General features: G+C 44.5%; 2 protein-coding genes across 6 annotated transcripts in view; one reads left to right on the forward strand and one right to left on the reverse strand.

The window, feature by feature from the left end:
* Window positions 1-29: 29 nt before the first annotated feature.
* Window positions 30-8,380, reverse strand: tent2 (terminal nucleotidyltransferase 2). 2 transcript variants are annotated; one of them, XM_061816737.1, is made up of 15 exons: window positions 8,304-8,380; window positions 7,829-7,956; window positions 6,901-6,996; window positions 6,577-6,832; window positions 6,390-6,501; window positions 6,232-6,320; window positions 6,066-6,123; window positions 5,014-5,080; window positions 4,860-4,936; window positions 4,644-4,772; window positions 4,518-4,561; window positions 2,805-2,941; window positions 1,892-1,983; window positions 483-562; window positions 30-381 (listed from the first exon to the last, which is right to left on the reverse strand). In XM_061816737.1, the coding sequence occupies exons 2-15, from the start codon at window positions 7,936-7,938 to the stop codon at window positions 295-297; spliced, it is 1,434 nt and encodes a 477-aa protein (XP_061672721.1). In that variant the 5' UTR covers window positions 7,939-7,956; window positions 8,304-8,380; the 3' UTR covers window positions 30-294. The 2 variants fall into 2 exon arrangements, with proteins under 2 accessions (XP_061672721.1, XP_061672722.1); XM_061816738.1 differs by lacking the exons at window positions 30-381; window positions 483-562; window positions 1,892-1,983 and having other exon boundaries at window positions 2,802-2,941; window positions 4,640-4,772.
* Window positions 8,381-10,886: 2,506 nt separating this feature from the next.
* homer1b (homer scaffold protein 1b) overlaps window positions 10,887-21,506 on the forward strand; it is a 31,033-nt gene continuing 20,413 nt past the window's right edge. For 2 of the 4 annotated variants that reach the window (XM_061817279.1, XM_061817282.1), the window contains exon 1: window positions 19,086-19,565. In XM_061817279.1, coding sequence (XP_061673263.1) covers window positions 19,269-19,565 — 297 coding nt within the window. In that variant the 5' untranslated portion in view covers window positions 19,086-19,268. Of the gene's footprint in view, window positions 10,937-17,298; window positions 17,480-19,085; window positions 19,566-21,506 lie in introns of those variants that run through there. The other 2 variants (XM_061817280.1, XM_061817281.1) reach the window with 2 other exon arrangements.

A 21,506-nucleotide genomic window follows, 5' to 3' on the forward strand; every position in this document is an offset into this window, starting at 1 on the left:
CAGAAATGAAAATCCAGCATGCAACATAGTGATTTCAAATCGATCACATTTAGTGATTTAATTTCTTAACAAAACTCAAAAACATGTACAAAAGACACTTGGTGTGTGACAGGAGAAATACAATAAAATCTAAACAATTTCTTATGACGGGTATAAGCAAATCAGATGAAGCTGCAGCAGACGGGGGGCGGGGGGCGGGGGGGGGTATTTTGAGAAAGATGCACCCTGTGCCTCTTTGGGAAAAGCTGCACGGTTGTAGAAGAGTTGTAATAACACATCGAGTCATGTAACACCTCATTTCCAACATGTTTCCTCTTCAATGATCTTTTGTACAGGAAGAATTGAGTTCAGGTCCATTTCCGTTCGTAGTATTTGCCAGGACTGTGCAAACAAATGACATTAAGGAAGAGAATAAAACAGCAACATGAGGAATACAGTGAAACTTTTTTAAAAAAAATGTATTTTTTTTCCCCCCCACATACCTCTAGAAACTGAAATTTAATGGCATCAAATTTGGCTTCCTTGAAGACTGCCCGTGCAACATTTTTCTTCTCAAATGGCTCTTAAAGAGAATACCATGGAATCAGTCATGTCTACAAATAATACTGGCTATTATTGGATGATATTCTCTCATTGTATTTTATTTCTATAGTTTCCCGGTCATGCGTAAAACATTTTATTTGTTGGCTTGCGCACATTCCAGTTACGTGCAATCTCCTGTCCCAACAAGTCTGAGGCTGGCTTTAAATCATGGAGAATGGAGTTTTCCTGAGACGTGGAAATAAAAAACTAATCCATTTGGAAAATATAGCCCTTCAAATATGCAAATAATTTTTGTAGGGGATATATCATCACCAGAGATGTGCGTTCAGCTAACAAGCTCCACTACGGAGGAGAGGATCTTTTTCCTGGCGGCACGGTGGTACACTTGAAAAGTATTGGCCTCACAGTTCTGAGGACCCGGGTTCAATCCCAGCCCTCCCTTTGTGGAGTTGACATGTTCTCCCCGTGCCTGAGTGGGTTTTTTTTTCTGGGCACTCCGGTTTCCTCCCACATCCCAAAAACATGCAACATCAGCCACTGTAAATCGCCCATAGGTGTGATTGTGAACGCGGCTGTTTCTCGATGTGCCCTGCGATTGCCTGGCAACCAGTTCAGGGTGTATCCCGCCTCCTGCCCGTTGACAGCTGGGATAGGCTCCAACACTCCCGCGACCCTTGTGAGGATAAGCGGCTAAGAAATGGATAGATGGATCTTTTTCCCCTCTAATTCTGTCTGAACTGAATCTAATAAAATGAATTTATTCAGAATACTGTTCTGAGGAATGAATGCACGTTTGGAGGTCTCTCAATTAAAAAAAAAAAAAGGGTGGGTGTGCCTGTCATTTGATAGGTCATTTGTCCCCCTGCAAGCTTCCTTGCGCTACAGACCGTGGGAGTCATCGAATCAGTTGGAAAAAAAAAAAAAAAGATTCAATTATCTACTTCGCAGTTGCACAAATATGATGACTATAGTCTGTGCTGTCAAAAAGAGAAAACAGAAAAGAAAAAGTTGCAAGCAGCATATCTGAAGATGAAAAGCTTCTCACACATTTGGGGGGGGGGGGATTAAAAATTAAAAAAAAAAAAAAAAAAATCACTGACACGGATATTCCACAATTAATATACCGTAATTCCCGGCCTACAGAGTGCACCTGGTTATAAGCCTCGGTACACAGAAAGAGTCGCCGCGCTAGCGTGAAACTCTTTCTGTGTACCGAGGCTTATAACCAACCAGGTGCGCTAACGCTAGCGCTGCATCACCGCATAAACCACCGGGTTGAAAGCAATAATTCCCTCATAAAGATCTTGTTAGATATTCGCCGTCGTGGTGTAGTCGACCATTTGCTTACCTTCCACGCATATGAGTTTGTCGTTCCAATTTGGATGATTCTGCTTGGGCAAAGCTTTGCCAGCTCGAACAGAGATCACGTTCCTCTTCCAGCTGCATTAGAGGAAAGAAAAAAATTAAATTAAATTAAATCAGCATTGTTCAGTTGCAATTGGAACAAATCCCGTTGAGTGTCATTAGATCGGGACGCTGTACCAAACGATAAGTCCTACTTCACTCTTTTCAAGGAGCTATTTGTTTTGTATCAGAAATAAATGAAAAAAAAAAACAATTCAGACATTTTTTTAGTAAGCATAACATTTCTCTTATTTACAATAAAAAATGTCATTATTAGCACCAAGAATGTGCACTCTATATTCTGATGTCAGGGTGAATCAGTGATGACTCATCACTACGTAGGAATCAAACTGACCTCAAATATATTGTACTAGAAAAAATATGGCATATTTTCCAGAAGGGGAAAAAAAGTCGGCATTAGAGACAAGGTACAAAAGCACCGAGTGATCTAAACAAAGCACGGCATCTATTACAGCAAAGGCCGGGAAAGAGCAGGGTTGCGCAAACGATACAAATCAATCCTCGGGGTGTACTCGGGTGTTCCACATTCTCTTCATTTCAACCCAAATTATGTCGAAGGAAGCCCGGATACTTCTACAATGTGCCGCGTTGCAAACAGCCCGCATAATACGATGTCGGGTTGGTATTGCGGAAAGCCAAAGGTCACACCTGCCCCTGGCGCTCAAACAGAAACACGAGCGCAGCGACAAGGAAAGACGAGAGAGGGAGGGAGAGAGAGAGAGGAAGAGAGGCAGGCAGTTTGGGGAAGTGAAGGGCAATACACAACAAGCACACAAAAGCAAAACAAAATCACGTGACGTGAAGCGCATGCATCGGCGCTGTGTCGTGTTGAGCACCTGAATTCCGTTGCATAATATTGGAGAAAACCCAGAAGGAGCGTTCCCAGAGACGACTGGTTTTGGGAGTTGTACCGGGGCATGTTTTTACATGCCTCGGGGATCATGTCGATCTCCAAAGATGGATCAAAACACTCCTATCAATTAAGACAAGATATTTACAATTCAATACAATTATCATATCATATGCATTATGGTTACCAATCCAGTGCAAAGGCCATGACAACAAGGGAGAATTCGTGTGACTTTTGTTTTATTCCTGTCACATTCCCAAGTGCCTTTTTTTTGCACATGTCATTTTAAATACAGTGATGTCTCGGTTTGAGAAGTGATTTGTTCGAAACCCAAATCGATGTTTCCAATTACAATGAACGGAAAAAGAAATAATGCGTTCAAAGTCTAAAAGATTTGGATTTTTAAAGCTTTTTTTTTTTAGTTTTTCCTGATAATAAACTGCAGAGTAGAAATACATGTATAGTTTAAATACTTAAAGTAATATATTTATTTTTTGCTTAAAATGTATGCTTTAGTAGTGGAGTATGCTAGGCTGGGGGTGCATTGCCATATCTGTAGCGACTCGGCCCCCGGCCCTGTAAACTTTTTTTTAATTAACAAAAGTGGGGAATAACTTTAAACAATTTTGTCAATTCCGTTTTGTTTTTTTTTCCGGGAGGCGTTCCAATAAACAATAACAAAACGCATCGTGGGTGGGTCAGCTGCTTCAGCCGCGCGCGATTTTATTTCCGTGTTTTTTTCAGCGGTGTGGGAATTCACAACAAAGCCCGTCGTGGGTCAGCTGGTCTGGCCCCGTGCGATATGTTATTTCCGGATTTTGTCGGGTGCGTTCGTGTACCGATTTTCATACGAAAACATTTAGTAGTGTAGGAGATTTTTCAAGTGTAAAAAAAACAAACAAAAAAAAAAAAAACAATTTTTTTACATATCCCCTTTAAAGAATGTAAAGTGTACCCCAGCAGTTACAATTCAGCACCCACAGATTCAACTATTTGTGGAATGTTTCTTTTTTCACATTTTGGATTTGGTTTTTTTTTTTTTTTTAGCTTTATTTATTTTTGTTCTCAAGGGGAACCAATACAAAAAAAATCCTTAGTAACATTTTATCCACGCTTATTCAAGATTTTTGAGAGTTAAAATAGAAGTTTTTTTTAAAAAAAATTAAATTGAGCATCAATTGTCAGCAACTTTTCGCTCTTTGTGGTTGGACTCAGTCCCTGTATGCCAGGGTTCCACTGCAATTTATTAAAATTAATCCATGAGAACACAGGTGTAAAACTCAAGGGCAGATGCGGCCTGCTGCATGATTTTATGTGGCCCGCGACGCCAAATTATGTGTATCAACTTCCATGATTTTTGTTAAAATTTGAACTAAAATTTCAAACTTCCGTATCATAAATGATGATGTTGAGATATTGCAAGCATTTCTGTGTTACCAAATATCAACACTAGTTGCAAAACCAATTACCCTTGATTTCTGACTGCAAAACTAGTTGATAAATTTAATGAGTAAATATGATGGGTCAATTAAAGATTTTTGTGGCCCTGACAGAAACCGTAACTACATTGAGGGCCTCGATAAAAATGAGTTGGACACCCCCGCATTAGAATCATAATGAAGAATACGGGATAGTACACATTTGCATTTATGCATTCAATTTATACATAAGTAAGTTGTAAAAAAGTGTGGCGACTTACTGGAAAGTCCATCTGTAGCGAAGGAAGCACTGGTTCTTTGAGAGCTGTGATGGCAAATACGAAACGATAATGTATCCAAAAATGAGGAATGACGGGCGGCTCGCATGTATGCGCGTGTGTACCGACTCTGCAGGTAGTGCAGCACCATCAGCGCCAGGGCGTAGCTGCTTAACGTTCCTTGGCTGGCATCGTTGATTTGATGGTGCCGTGCCCACTTCTTGACCACGACGACGAGGGGTCGTATCCTGGGTTCGACTTGACAAACGGGAGGTCACATGACCAGGCGTGTTTAGCCCTTCCTCTAATAGGCTGAACCGACTTCTGAATTGTGAGAACAAATACCGTATGCATAACTCTTCAGGAGGAACGTGTTTCGGATGCCCACCGTGTTGTTGACGTTCAGGTCAAACACGAGATTGCTGGAGAGAGAACCACACGCATTATTATTATGATCATCATCATTACACATCAATGACGGGTGTTGCTCCTACCTTACCTGCCTTTCTCTTGGAACCTGAGGATCGGCACTTTGGCTCTGATCAGACACAGCCGCTCCACATACACTAGGAAGAAATTTGGAGCAGAAAAACATTGATTCCCACTTTGGAAATAGCACCACCTAGTGGTGGGGGAACTTGTGAAGGACAGTTGATGTGTTTGTGGCACGCTTGGGGGTGCACAGTACCCCTAAATGTATTTTTTACTGCACGCTATTTTGTCTCCAGTGTGGCCCAAATACTTAAATGTAACTTTGTAACACACTTTGATTCCAGGATGAGGTACTTAAAGGGGAAATCCACTGGTTTGCATTAACAATGTATCCAATAGGTCATGTAATGTTAAATCTTCTCTCATTTAATCGTGTTGTCAGAAGATTTTTATCGACAATTACGATATTTCAGGGGCGCTGCCATTTTCGCCAGTCACATGACCTACTTGCGCGGATGTGACGTGTTGTGCCGCAACAAAAGGCTCGATTCCATGGGACGCCATTTATGCCCAGCGCCGATTTCACGGATTGATCCTCATCTGATGAAGAAATAGCAGTATCGGTTGATCAGGAAAACAGAGGAATGCTTCGATACACAGCCGTGAGCGCACATGTATGGAAGTATTCCTCCATCTTCCCGATGAACCGAGCGACCGATCCGCTCACGGCTGTGTATGGAAGTATTCCTCCGTCTTCCCGATCAACCGATATTGCTATTTCTTCATCAGATGAGGATCAGTCGGAGAAATCAGCACTGGGCACAATGGTGTCCCGTGTAATCGAGCTTTTGGAACCCCACGTAACATGTCACATCCGCCCACATAGGTCATGTGACTTGCGAAAATGGCAGCGCCCCTGAAAATTCGTAATTGTCGATAAAAATCTTCTCAAAATACTATTAAATGAGAGAGGATTTAACATCATTGTCAATTATTATTATTACTTATTAATTACTATTGGGTACAGCAGCAGAATTACCCTTTAATTGGTATTAAATGGAGGACAGTTCTGGATTTATTTACACAATTTGTGAAAAAAAATTACATTTTTCTACTCACTCATTGACCTCATTATCCTTTGGAGGGTAGAGAGTACAGCAATTGGATCTCTTTTTTCCTGAAAAAAAAAAGAAGAGTGATTTTGAGAAGAAATCGTGACAGACCTCAAGGCGGAATTTAAAATAAATAAATAAATAAACAAATAAATAACTCAAAAGACATTTACACTTTCATGGAGGACATAACACAAATCGGCATCACTGCTCCGGGTAGCGAATCCACTCATGGTGGATCCCGTCATATACAGCCGCCCCACTGTGAGAAAAATAAAGAAGTGACAAAGACTACGGAGGAAAAAAAAAAAAAAAAGTAATTCATACACACTTTCTGCGATTCGCCTGTCCCGTTGCAGCCAACTTCGCCACTTCTCTTTCCGACATAAATCAGAAGACTGCTGCTGACACATCTCGAACAGCGTCATCACCTGAGCGCTCAGCTGAGGGCGCAATAAGAGCCAAACAACATGAATACATAATCGGCGTGATGATAATACGCCGTCATCTCATGGTACCCTGTCGTTGGCGAAGAAGTTCAGGTTCGCGGAGTTGTGCGGGACCGGATGCACGTGAGGGTGGAGATGGGAATGAGGGCGGGGGGGAAGGTGACCAAAATCGGGGGACGATCTCGAGAAGCCCGCCACCGCATGGTCAGGACTAAAGGAGAGACGGGAGTGCCGACTCTGAGGATGTCTTGAAGAAGGGACGGATGACGAAGAGTCATCACGTAAGCGCTTCGCAATCGAGGGGTCGTGGTCCTCATGTTTCCGCCTGTGAAAGCAGATGAGGCGGTAACGCGCAAATGACGACAAACGTGAATTATGACCTTTGAAACATACTTGCGCCAATTCTCCATGTGACGAGGCGGAGGAGGCGCCGGTGGGTGAGGCTTCCAATCATGAGTAGCCAAACTGTCATGTACAGGAACATCATAGCTGTTAAACACAAGACGTCAAGCAATTAAAAATGTTGCTACATAGGGAGTGGAAACAAAGATCTCTCACAACCCCCCAATGTAAAATTATAAAATAATTATGACACAAAGAATGCTTTTCTGGTGAAATTTCACAATTTGCCTCCAATGCCTTATAACCTTCAGCAGTGAACTTATTTTGACCTCTTAACCTTTGAATGCAAAACAGGACGCTGATCGCCAAAATAAAAAACAAAAAACAACTCAAATACAGTGTTATTTTTCTTATTCTTACAGCTAGTGTCCTATCTTTTGTTTATTCAGTTATCATTTTCACTGTCACATGCCTTTAAAACTCTGTTCTGTCTCTTTGAAATTTCCAACAAAATATCAATAATAACCAAATTTACAAAGAACTCCAGCGGCAGGCTTAAAATAAATCAAATAAACTGAAATCTGGCATTAAAACTATACAACTTTCTGCCTGACCTAACAGCCAAATATGACATGTTAAAAAAAGGGGGCTGTGGACATAATGTTTTTTGTCATTATTATTAAAACTTGTTCTGACCATTGCCGTGCATCTTTGTCGGACCAAGTTGTGCAGAAAGTGATGAAAAACCGGCATGAACAGGCAAACCTTTCCAGAAAACTGACGTAAATTTGTCTTTAAATGTTATTCAAGTGCACGTTGGGTTCATCGCGATATTTTACTCACAAGCTGAATGAATATCCCAAACTTTTTGTGAGGTATGTACTTGTGAAGTTGTAAAAAAAACTGCGACAAAAAGAAAATATAACCCATAACATATTGGCACGATCCGAATCAATACTAGCTCCGAGTCAAGGCTCACCCGTTGACCCCTCCGCGCTGGAAAAAGTGGGGATCCACCGGAGAGGGTGCGTGATACGGCCTGGGGTTGTTGGCCGGTCGCCTCCTCGGTGATGCGCCGTGTGGGAACATGCCTCAGCGTCAACACCGCTGACATCGAAGATTTAAAAAAAAACACAACATCAAAACAAAAAGGTCATGGACTAGCTAATGGAGACGCAACTAACTCTTATGATAACTATGTGGCGCCCAGAAAATTCCAAGAGTGAAAATTGCACATAACATCACACTTGACAAGAATCAATCACAAACTTGGGCTGAAGCGGTAATGCGCTAACTGCTGCGAGCTAGCGCTTCAAGCTAATACACGCAAACGTCAAGCCGGGAGCCCCTCAATCGACTATTTAGAGGCGAAAAATAAAATTGATATTCGCTCAGAAATAAACCGGTTGCTTTCAAACTTTATTTAACAACAAAACACACTCATCAACACTCACCGTTTCCGAAAGTGCAGTCAATGGAAGTATCCACTTCCTGTTTCCTTGTTGTGTAATCTCGCGGTATCGTGACGTGGTTTTAATTAAAGCACGCGTAACAATATTTTGTCGTCTGACTCAAGAAAGATGTCACATTGACTGCCTCTAATTTTGCGTCACAGTAAACCAAAAATATTACTTACCTCGTTGTAAGGTTTTCCAAATTGGATGGACAGCAATATTTATCACATTTGTTTTTAGATATGCCTCATTATTACTGTATTTAAAAAATATGCCAACTACACGCCTATATGGGTGTATAGCTTATTTTCGTCATACAAAGTTCAAGGGAAAAAAAATGTACAACACCAATGAAAAAATGACAAGCCATATAACATCAGAAGTGACAAATAAAGCCTTCAAAAAAATCATTCAGGAGCTTCTTTTTTATACAAGTGAATGCAATACGTTTCCATAATTTTCCATAACTTTCAAATAAAGTAGATCACATTACTGAAGAAAACCGTGATCTGTTAACAAAAGAGAATCTTTATATACAAAAAGGGAGTTTAAAAAAAAGCTGATCTTGCAGAGGTGAGTCTTAATCAGAATTTTAAACCAATATCTCGGGAAGATTATTTTACACGATATGGATATGTCAATTCCACAAAGTGAAAAATGCAACAGCTACCAGTAGTCAATAGCAGGGGGGAAAAAATGTTTTCCCCTCACAGTTCTGAGGACCAGGGTTTGATACCAGCCCCGCCTGTGTGGAGTTTGCATCTTCTCCCTGTGCCTGGGCCAGTTTTCTCCGTGCACTCCGGTTTCCTCTCTAAACATCTCAAAACATGCAACATTATTTGGACACTCTAAATTGCTCGTAGGTGTGACTGTGAGTGTGGCTGTTTGTCTCTATGTGCCCTGGGATTGGCTGGCAACCAGTTCAGGGTGTACCCCGCCTCCTGCTCGTTGACAGCTGGGACAGGCTCCGGCACACCCCGCGACCCTCGTGAGGATAAGCGGTGAAGAAAATGGATGGATGGATGTATCCAGTCCATACACCTTGGACGGACTCTTTTATAAAACCCCGAACGCACGTGACATCAACTCAGATAAAGCCCCAATTGTTTTCCTTATGACCAAAGATATTGGTTTGCAACCAGGCCCGAGAATGTGACTTCCCCTCCACCCCCAACTATTTTTCATATGTTATGATATCATAAGATATAGAAGCCACATTTGCCAAACCAATGAAGTGGTCGCAAACATATTTCGATTTGTTAACAATATTTGAGGAAAAACAAGCCTGATTACAAGATTACTGTACATGACTTCAACATTGCAGATTTATGGGAGTAAAAACAAAAGTGGTGCATTTATGTTATGAATAAATGCACTTTTTTGTTTGTTTAAAAACATCAATGTGCTGTACTCCTATAAAATATTTGTTTGATACACAATTTTGCATGTGAAAAATTGGGGAAAAAAACACAAATCTATGGCAAAGCGAAATGAGGGGATAATGTTGTAGATATCCATCCATCCATTTTCTTTGCCGCTTATCCTCACGAGTGTCGCAGGAGTGCTGGAGCCTATCCCGGCTGTCAATGGGCAGGAGTCGGGGTACACCCTGAACTGGTTGCCAGCCAATCGCAGGGCACATAGAGACAAACAATCGCACTCACAATCACACCTAGGGGCAATTTAGAGTGTCCAATTAATCGATATTATTTATATAATATAATATGTATACTTTGTTACTTCTCGTCTTTGTCGGCGAGTGTCTCATGTTGTGTCCGCTGCAGGTTTTTTTCCCAATAAACTTGGTGAAGCATGCCTTAAAAAGAAACGAGTCAGTCTCCTGAGAGCCCAGTGACGTCACTGCGGAGGACGGTGCGGGTGACGTGGGGTTTTTTGATAGTGACACGCCGCTCCGTGGGAGGGAGGCGGCCCCCTCGCAAAGCAGATGCGGGAACCTATGACCAAACCTTGCACCAACCGCGTCTCGGCGCCTCGTTTCGGATTCGTGCATTTTCGCGCATTGTCACGATAAGTAATCAAAACAAGAGGGGTGAAGAAATGATGCGCTCCTAGAAACGTGGGGGTGTAGCCCGCGAGCCAATAAGGGAGAGGGGGGGGGGGTGGACGCTGTGATGCTGCTGTGTGTTATCTCCTGCCTCTGGTTTGTCTTTCCCAGTCCACGCAGCGGGGCTTGTCCACCCTCCTCTTCCTCCTCCTCCTCCTCCTCCTCCGGCACGGAAATCTGTCATTGACGCCTCAGCCTTTCCGGATCTCCATCTCCTGAGCTCCAGGACGAGCGTCGGATTTGGCGGAGCCATGCGCACGGCGACGCTTCTGCGTGGGTCCGCGCAGTGACGGCCAGCCGCGGGGGATGGAGCGCTTGTCATCGCATTCCTGCAGACGCACCCGACGGTGAAATCGAGCAAAAGAGGGGAGGTGGGGGAGAAGCTGCAGTGTGGACGCAACAGCATCATATATATATATATATATATATACATACATAATATTGTATATATTTATATATATATATATATATATATATATATATATATATATATACGCAGCGTCTCATCCGACGGAGATTGCTTCTTGTTACCAGAGGTGTCGCCTTGCGTTCCAGCCTCAACAATGGGGTAAGTCAATGTTTATTTTTTTTTTTTTTAATTTAATTTAATTTTTTTTTATCACATCACCCTCCGTGGACATGTCCGATTAGGCAATGCAAAGGATGCATCTTATGTTCGATAAAACAATGTACAAATGCAGATTCGGATCGGTGGCAGGCGAGTGTGGCTAATGATAAAATGCAATCATAAATGTATTTCTCTTAATTAAGTCTGTCGGGAAGCCAGACTTGAGGCCCAATGCGGAAAGTTGAGTTCATTGCCTAACTTTGAGGATCCTAACTGAGAGTTTGTTCCCAAAGTAAGACAAGCCGGATGTGCCAAAAGTACCCCCACCCCCTCCGAATCATATCCTATATAGATTACAATATCACAACCACTTACAGAGTGTAATGAGAGCCAATACCTGAAGCAAACATTCATTTCTCGGTTTTGGCTGACTGTAAAGGAGTTATTCATCTTATACAAAAGCTTTATTAGTGGTTACATAAGCCATGTTCCTAATATTTTGACTCATATAAAAAAAACATAAATTCAAATATTGTATCACGTCAGTGGATACCTAAAAGAAAACAACGGATAATACACAAAATTCTGGAAAGTCTTAAATATTTAGACATGCTGTTAAAGTGTCTGAATCTGCTTAATTTGATTTTCCGTGTGCATTTTTAATTCCTGCCGAATGAGCAAATTGAATAAAAGTGGATTTTTTTTTTTTTTTAACATGACAGCTTCCGGCGAGCCAAAAGTGCAAACTTCCTTGGTGGCGGCAATAACGCCACCTCGCCATCACGCTGCGTGTTCTCAGCCTACATGACTGGCAGTTATGTAATTTTTTTTTTTTTTTTTTTTAACAGAGGGCGTAAGTAACAACACGCTTTTCTTCTTCTGTCAGACATCTGCGCTGCGATGTTCTTGCACATCCTGTTCCGGGTCTTTCATAGGCGGCGATCTCAGAGTCGCTGCGACGCCGAACGCAGTTTCTGTGACTGCGAGGGGGCATCCCGTCTCCATGGCAGCAAGCTGCGACCTTAAATATCTCCCGCAACGTGCGCCCACCCGCGAGATGTACCTCCTCGGCGCGCAGCAGCGCTCATTTCCATGCCTCCCGCCCGCCCCGTCTCGAGCGGAGTGGTCCCTGACCCCCACCCAGGCCTCGCTTTCATTAACAGATGTCCCCCACAGTTTAGTGGGATTAATGACCCACCAGGAGGTTGATCATTTCGGTGCTAGGCATAGCTGCAACTTCAGCCAAAAACTCCTGCATTAGCCATAAAACACAGAAGGCTTGCACGAAGCGTATTCACACCTCCCACGGTGTGGGCAGCACATCATCCATCCATCCATCCACCCTTCCGTCCTTCCACCCATCCAACCAGCGCTCTCCGAGCTCTGCCGTGCCGGTGACTAACTCCGTCTTACGCAACCGACTCAATGAGTCAATTGATCCGCGATGGAACCGATCAAACGCTTATGGGGAGCGGAGCGCGGTGAAAATAGTTCTGCTCAGATGGGTGAAGTGTCGAAGTCGTGACCCAACGGGAATCGCATTTTGAGGCCGAGCTCGGCGCGGTTTGGCGCTGGCGTGTCAACCGATGATAAAAAAAAAAAGAGTTTGTTGTCATGGCAACATGCACGTAATGACGTTGGCGGTTTGAACTACGGTCTGAGCGTGCATCCATTTTTGACGGTACTTGTCCTCGTTAGGGCCGCCGGGACGGATCGGTCGCCGTCAAATCGCAGGGCACATATCCATCCATTTTCTTCGCCGCTTATCCTCACGAGGGTCGCGGGGAGCGCTGGAGCCTATCCTAGCTGTCAACGGGCAGGAGGCGGCGTACAACCTGAACTGGTCGCCAGCCAATCGCAGGGCACATCGAGACAAACAGCCGCACTCACAATCACACCGAGGGGCAATTTAGAGTGTTCAGGGGCAATTTAATTTTGCATGTTTTTGGGATGTTCGAGCTAACCGGAGAAAAGCCACACAGGCACGGGGAGAACATGCAAACTCCACACAGGCGGGGATCCAACCTGCGTCCTCAGAACTGTGAGGCCAACGCTTCACCAGCTGAGCCACCGTGCCGCCTCCAGGGCACATAGAGAAAAATAATTTTTCGCATTCACATTTCTAAGTTCGGGGGTTCAATTCTGGGCTCTGGCTTTCCTGTTTGGAGTTTGCACGTTCTCTCTGAAGTTTTCACCAGCTGGATACAGTATATCCATCCATCCATTTTCTTTTACCACTTATCCTCACGAGGGAGCCTATCCCAGCTGTCAACGGGCAGGAGGTACACCCTGAACTGGTCGCCAGCCAATCGCAGGGAACATAGAGATAAACAGCCGCACTCACAATCACACCTAGGGGCAATTTAGAGTGTTCAATTAATTTTGCATGTTTTGGGGATGTGGGAGGAAACCGGAGTGCCCGGACAAAAGCCACGCAGGCACGGGGAGAACATGCATACTCCACACAGGCGGGGCCGGGATCCAACCCGGGTCCTCAGAACTGTGAGGCCAACGATTTACCATGAGCCACCGTGCCGCCTGGATACAGTGTACCAATGTGTATATGTGTCGGGGCTTTTCCACGCCACAACTACGAGGCACTCTAAAGCAGCCCTGCCAGTGTGAAGTCCCCGTGCACACGTTGCCTCTGGACTTTTTTTTTTTTTTTAATCCCCCTTCGCGCTTCCATTTTATCTCTCGGAGGTGCGCACAGTCACGCTCCAACAACAGGGCGCTCTGAAGCAACCACAGGTCCAGTGGTCTTCAAACATTCATATAATATAATAATGGAAACAAATCTGAGATTTTTAGTCGCAGAGCCTTTAAGGATGAAATGCAAAGTATTGTACTAAAACGTTGCATCCAATTAATTTACTTGCGCTAGCATTAGCGGAACTAGTACTGGACTTTTCGGACTCACTGCTGTGGGCGCTTTTCCTCCCGTTCCCACTCACCTGGTGCCAGTGCCAGTTTGGCTCGAGAACCAGAAGAAGTAGAATTACAGTCTTGGATTTATTCATGGCGGCACAGTGGCGGAGCTGGAAAGCGTTGGCCGCACAGTTCTGAGATCCCGGGGTTCAATCCCGGACCTGCCTGTGTGGAGTTTGCATGTTCTCCGCGTGCTCCGGCTTCCTCCTGCATCCCCAAAAAACATGCAACATTAATCGGACACTCTAAAATTACCCCTAGCTGTGATTGTGAGTGCCACTGTTGCCTGTCTCGATGTGCCCTGCGACTGGCTGGCGACCAGTTCAGGGAGTAATCCACCTCCTGCCCGATGATAGCTAGGATAGACTCCAGCACTCCTGCGACCCTGTGAGGATAAGCGGCGAAGAAAATGGATGGATGGATTTAAAAAAAAAAAAAAAACGTTTATATTGGAAAAGCACCCACCTGGAACACGCAAAACACATCACACTCCATTTCGGAGCCTCCCTAACATCGCTTTAAGGGGCGTGGAATGATCCAGGACAGACAACATTCCAGCATGCCTTCCACAAGAAAGTTTCTGAATTCATCTGTTCGTCCTCTCATGTTCTCTGCGTGTCATTTGACCTTCTTTCCAAGCCCATTTTCACTCTTGGCTTTAATATTAAAAGCTCCGTGTGGTGCTTATGACATATTTGAGGTAGATAATAATAGATGTCCATCGACATCCCATCCCTGTTCTCCTTTGCTCGTTCTCTCTCCTTCTCAGGTGTTTGCGCAGAGGAAAGTTTGTTTCGGGTCATCACAGGCACTTTTGAGTAAATAGAGCAACTTCGTTAACAAGCCCACTTTGCCTAATGTGAACTCAACTCCCTTTAAGGCTCTTCTCTGTGGAATTAATAATAATAAATTAATCATAATAATTTAAAAAAAAAAAAAAAAAGAAAGCTCTCCAAAGAAGGAAAGCCTCTTGGGTGCTGGGTGGGGGTCAAGGTGTCTAGGGAAAGTCAGCACTCCTGGGGGGGAGGGCAGCATTATGTAATGCTTGTGTTTACCCCCCCCCCCACCGCCCCCGCCCCACCCCCTTTGCAGAAATAGGGGCAGCTGCACAGTTAAAGGGGACACACTCAAGTAGAAAATAGTATGCGGCCTTTTGCAGTGATTTGAGGTGACACGTGGGGGGAAAAAGCGGTTTGGTTCTGTGCGTCAAGCCCCTCCGGTACATCATATAGATTACGCCTGTCATTTGATTACCCCCCACCCCCCACCCACAACTACACAGGTGTGTGTATGTGTACCTGTGGTCATGTGTTCCCGCCCTATACGCAACTCTTAAAGTTCCCCAACAAAAAAAAAAAAAGAACACAAGTACTTCATGAGCTGTGCTTCCATAATTGGCAATTGTTGACATGGGTGGATCAGCACGCATTATGTTATTTCCCGTTATTATTATTTTTTTTTTTCGGAGACGTGAGGATTTCCAAAAAAAGCCGGTCTGGGCACGCGCAATATGTTATTTCCGTGTTTTTCCAGTGGCGTTCGAGTACCGATTTTCGTTCGAAAACGGAAGCAAAAAAATCTCCGATTTTTCGTTTGAAAACTGATTTGTTCGAAAACCGAGGCTTTACTGTATTACTAAAAAAAAAAAAAAAAAAAAAAACAGCTTTACTAACACAGAAGTGTTCTATGTCTAAAATATTCATAAATGTAACGTTCTTAAGTTCCATTCATATCAATAATAATGGAGAACGAAAGACAAACCCCAATAAAGCGCGGCTTCGCTGTCATTCATGTTCAAGAATGTCCCCGTTCAGGCTCATATGAATATTTTCATGAACATTTGGATCCCGGTGCAAATGTACCTATTGTTGTGGCCGGCAAGTGCACACGAGCAGTTTGTGTAATGGTTGATGTCACAAAAATGGCTGCATCATCAGCGCTCACTCTTCTGCACTCATCACGTCACCCTTTTTTTCTCTGCTTCGACGGTCTCGTGGCATCACCTGCTCTAATGCACCCCGCATGCCAACCAATCCCCCCCCCCCCCAGTTTACTAAATCAATTATTATGTTGAGTTCATCATCCGACGGGGCAAAATATTACAAACACTTCTCCCATGATGCTTCGTTGTTATACACCATTGTGAACTACAATCACAATGACGAAAAGATATTTGCAATAATGTCTCCCTGACAGGGCGGCACGGTGGAACAGCTGGTAAAGCGTTGGCCTCACAGTTCTGAGGACCCTGGTTCGATCCCAGCCCTCCCCGTGTGGGGTTTGCATGTTCTCCCTGTGCCTGCGTGGGTTTTCTCCGGGTACTCCGCTTTCCTCCCACATCCAAAAAACATGCAAATTGGAGACTATAAATTGCCCCTAGGTGTGTTTGTGAGTGAGGCCGTTTGTCTCGAGGTGCCCTGCGATTGGCTGGCAACCGGTTCAGGGTGTACCCTGCCTCCTGCCCCCTCGTGAGGATAAGTGACTAAGAAAATTGACGGACGGATCTCCGTCACAGTTCAATTGTGTGGATCTTGTGTTATCGCTCTAATGTGTCGGTACTTCATAAAGTTTCTGCATGGTTTATTTATTTCTGATAGCCACCCCGGTCGTTATGAGAGCAAGAGAGGTCAGTAGTGCGATTGCAAGGGACTTCCAGGAAAGAATTACTGTATTAGGTAATTGGGCTGCTGATTAAAAATGGATGAAAAGCTATTTAATTTAAAAGGCCACGTGAGGATTACTGTCACACACAAAAAAAGAAGATATCCAAACCAATTTATTATTTGCACGAAGGACTGTGGCTTGGTATTTTTTTTTCCGCCCCCCCCCCGACAACTGGTGGGTGTCATATCGGAACAAAAGGCTCGGGTTCTGGCATCAAAGCGCGGGAATGTTGCGGCGTTTGATGCGCACAGGAGTTAGCGCCAAATTAGCCGCGGCTTTTGTCCAATTATGCAATGCGATAGGACGCCGGTTGCCAAGCAGCTCACACAAACTGGGGGACAGGGGGGGGGGGGGGGCAAAGTCGAAATGACTCACAGTTCCGCCACTTTCACTGCTGTCCATGATTATGATAATTTGCACTCTACAAGCAGCTTTGCGGAGGAGCAGTCATCAGCCCGAATTCACTCTCACACTTCCTGTGCCCCCCCCACCCCCCCCCCCTCATCTCCCTCCATCACGCTCCTCCCGACTTAACTTCCCTCTGTTTTTGCGTTGTTCTGTCTTTCCCCCGTCCGGGCTAATCACACGCAGGAGGGGTACTGCTGATAGAATTTTAATATTCATTTATACACCGAGCCTTTGATGTCCCCCCCCCCATCACCCCTCAGTGCAGTGTAAGCACTTCTCTATCTCCCGCTCTGCCAGCACTGCCAGCTCAGAATTTCTCCCCCTGCAACGTGTGCTTTGACTATGTGTGTGTGTGTGCACGAGTGTGTCGATTCGACCCGGAAAGCCTGCACGATGCCGTAGGATGAGGGCATTCTCAGTGGTTCTACAACAACAAAACAGACTGTATATAGGTTACACATGACTCAATGGATGGTCCAAAGACTTAAAAATACTCCACGGGCAGGGGTCAAAGCCAGACTCGCCTTTTGGCGTCACACAAAGGTCAGTGAGAAATTAAGTCTTGTCAGTCGAGCCCCTCGTGGAGCTTTGATCGTGCCACAAAGGTATAAATATACCGAGATTATTTCAGAAGTACGAATGAATAGGTATTTTATCAAAATGAGTACGTTTCTGAACTTCAATGAATCTACTGTGACGTTCCCCATCATTTTCTGGGCCTGTGGAAGTCGGAATGCAAAAGGATTCGCGTCAAGAACCAGTGGAGTGAGGTAGGACCAAAATGCAGGACATCCAGGCAACGGCATAATGTTCGGAGTGGTTTTATTCCAGAAATTGAGCTCATACACAGTTCAAGCACTCCGAGAAGGCAGAGGCACAAAAACGCTAGGAAGGATCCAAAAAAACGTGATACAATGTCCGATGACTGCGAGGCAAAACTTGGAAGCATGAACTAAGTTGTGAATAGACCAGTGATTCCCAAACGGTGTGCCGGGGTACATTAGTGTGCCGTGAGCACTCTTCAGGTGTGCCGTGGGAAGTTATCCAATTTTATGTAATGGCTAACAAAAACATTTATTTCCAAGAAATAATGTATCTTTATTCATCTGTTTATGCCTGTGAGGCACAATGACAGAACAAAAAAATCCTCTTCTATGAGATGGCAGGAAGTACATACAGTAATTAATCTATCAATTTTTGGTGGCATTTACTTTTGTTGGTGTGCCGTGGGATTTTTCAATTGTAAAATATGTGCCTTGGCTCGATGAAAGTTGGAAATCACTGGACTAGAATATGGTGGCACAGGCTCGCTGTGACATGGAAAGCCCAACTCCAAACTTGCAAATTACTTACTTGCACAGTCGCGGAGATTCCAGCATCCAGTAAATGCAACGCAGTCATCGGACCTTGTTTCATATTTTTTGAATCCTGCTTAGCGTTTTGCCGCCGCTGCCTTGTCGGACTGCTTGAACTTTGTATGACTTTAGATTCTGGAATAGAAGCACTCCGAACACTATGCCGTTGCTTGAATGTCCCGCATTTTGACGCTCCGCTGTTTCTTGACAATTCGAGAAGTTTTCTCGTCATGCTAACACACGTTTACACACAATATGGCACGGAATTTGTTATCCGCGGTCCCAGTTTAATAGTGTGTAAGACTTGAACTTAAACAAATTAAGAAATAAGTTCAAATAAGACAAGATTTGACCCCAAACAAAAAAAAAAAAACAACAACCACACTAATTTGCAGTTGTGAATGTGTGCAAAGTTGCAAACGCAGCAAAGATTTGGATGCAGTGAAAATGCAAATGCAAATGCCAGAGGCTTGAATTGCACATAATGTTTACATGATATTTCAACGTCCTTCGTGTGGTTAAGTTGGACAACTAGTGCAGTGTAAGGTGAATCTTGTTCATCTTCTGATGACTTAGGATGTGTTTCTCTGAGGATTGTAACTTTGAAACTGTTCAGCAGCGTCTGTTTGTATGCAGACACGCACGCACAGGAAAGTTAGTCGGTGTGGAAAGTGCAGTCCGGCGGGGTGTGTCTTTGGCAGTAAAGCGTGGCCTACTGTCTATATTTAGCTTTAAACGCTCTCTTTTCTCCCCCGTGTGACCCTCGCTCGCTCCGCGCCGCAGACATTCCCATATCGGCGCATAGAGCGACGCCGCTGACTGCGAAGAGGGCAAACAGTCCAGAGTTTACGCCGGTGGTGACGATGACGTAGCGACTCGTCACCTCGATAGCTGGTTTCCTTTCAAGACTACACCTGCACAAACCGGACGATGTGTACCCATAAGTGTTTTGGCCTGGAGTTGATTTTTGTGTAACGATGGAGGACGGCGAGCTCATTATCCGCTTGGCCGGGCGATCCGGCACTCCGGTGGACGACGGTCGTTTCGGCGTCGGGTTTGGAGAGACGTTGGTGCTGCGGCACAAAGAAGTTCATAACTTCTTTTTCGTCCCCTTCAGGGAGCAGCCCATCTACAGCACGCGGGCCCACGTCTTCCAAATCGACCCCAACACCAAGAAGAACTGGCTGCCCACCAGCAAACACGCCGTCACCGTGTCCTACTTCTACGACAGCACGCGCAATGTCTACCGCATCATCAGCCTGGATGGTACCAAGGTGAGCTTCGGTCTTTGCGTGCATTTTGGACGAGTTGGTTGTGGCGTGAAAATGCTCAAGCGCCGCTAAAGCGCCGCACGCTCACAAGACTTGTCATGTGTCATGCTCATGTTTCCACGTGCTCGCGAGCATGTGAATACTATTTGCACACACGTACTATATCTGCAAGTCTGTCGCGCCTGCTAAATTTGACACACCACAGAGATGAATCTTGCTAATGACCCTGCCACATTTAAATGATAAAAAATGATAAAAGTTGACGCATATGGTATATAAAGGACGCATGAAAACCATGAAAAATTGAACAATCGTCTCCACTCTCAAATGGTGTGGGCGACAGTTTGGCTAGCAAATTAACATCCCTATATGTTTTAGCTTAAAGGCGCTGTATTTTTGGCTATTTGGACCGCCATAAAGTGACACTTTAACATGGACTTAATATAAAAAAGAAAATATAGACAATTTTGCTAGACAGCTTCACGCTGTACTGGTAGAAATTGGCCAACTTGAAAAAAAAATTTGCCGTTTAACCACTGATGCGGATGAAGGTGCCCAAGATTTTCTATAGAGGGGAAGGAGCAACTCAAGCTAGGGGCGCAAGTGCGTAACTGGGCCACGTTATAGCCATGTAACCCCCAAAAAATCTGATTAACTAAAACCGTAAAAAACAATTGGTTAAAAATCAGTTTCATTATTTTCCTTAAGGGCGTGGATTCAGCACGACAGGTGACGACTGGTGCTTGTAATTTCGTAGATGAGGGGAGCCCGGTGGATCTGATCGCGAACGCGGCGTGGGAGTGTTTACAAACAAATCCGTTCGCCTCCAACCAGAGTGGCTCATCTCATTCCCCTTCAATGCGGCATAACCAATTGACAGGTTTTGACACCCAACTGCTGGACTAAATATGCAAATGCAGGGACAGGAGAGGTCTTTCATTTGGCTTGAGGAGAAACAGTTTTGGCTGACCTGCTGCAACTCCAACCCCCGTTCTGAGTCGGTGTACCTCTTTTTATTGGTTTCTCGGGTCAAAAGGTTACAACACAAGGACGAATACTAAAGCAAACGTTTCTTCAAAGCTGCAGCATTGTCCTGATAAACCTGAGAGATCAGCAGGGCATCTGATTTAAAGGATGCTGATGGTGGTTCAGGAGTATCTGCTTTGAGGTCAGCAAGGGGGTGTATCACTCTCTCAGATGTCGCTGGGTCACACTCCGTCTCGTACAGCCGCTCGAAAGGAGAACAATACCAAAGCAAGAATAACAGAAACAAATTCATGATGAAACAGTGATTCTAGCACCAATTTTCTCAATAGCTATCATAATTCATCCATCCATCGATTGTCATTGCCGCTTATCCTCACGACGGGTCGCAGGGATTGCTGGAGCGTATCCCAGCTGTCAACGGGGAGGAGGCGTTGTACACCCAGAACTGGTCGCCAGCCAATCGCAGGGCACATCGAGAGAAACAGTCGCACTCACAATCACACCTTGGGGCAATTTAGAGCGTCCGATCAATATTGCATGCTTTTGGGATGTGGGAGGAAACCCACGCAGGCACGGGGAGAACATGCAAACTCCACAAAAGCGGGTCCGGCATTGAACCCGGGACCTCAGAACTGCGAGGCCAACGCTTAACCAGCTGTTCCGCCGTGCCGCCCTCATAATTCATCCCAAAGAAAAAGATCACCCCTAAACGATTGCAAGTGAGGAATTGTCCAAAATCATAATTGTTCAATGAATTCACAAAACAATGTCAATATGCCAAAAACAACTCAAGTCACGTCCCACGCATCGGTGAACGAAATATTCCTTTTGGAAATATTTGTGGAATCAATAGTGGAATTTCTGGGCGCAACGATCATTGGAAATCATGGAATCATGCTCAAAATCAAAGTGGAAAAAAAATCAGTCCGATCCGACGTCTGCGAATTTCTACACAGC

Source organism: Syngnathoides biaculeatus, chromosome 4 (genome assembly GCF_019802595.1).
Source record: "Syngnathoides biaculeatus isolate LvHL_M chromosome 4, ASM1980259v1, whole genome shotgun sequence".
NCBI lineage: Eukaryota > Metazoa > Chordata > Actinopteri > Syngnathiformes > Syngnathidae > Syngnathoides > Syngnathoides biaculeatus.

Excerpts from the sequence above, each read along its gene's own strand:
- tent2 (XM_061816737.1), bottom strand. The coding sequence starts at position 7,938 with ATGTTCCCACACGGCGCATCACCGAGGAGGCGACCGGCCAACAACCCC. Across the intron at positions 6,124-6,231 it reads GTTATGTCCTCCATGAAAGT|GAAAAAAGAGATCCAATTGC; the intron begins GTAAATGTCTTT and ends TTTTTTTTTCAG. Across the intron at positions 5,081-6,065 it reads AAGGATAATGAGGTCAATGA|TGTATGTGGAGCGGCTGTGT; the intron begins GTGAGTAGAAAA and ends ATTTCTTCCTAG.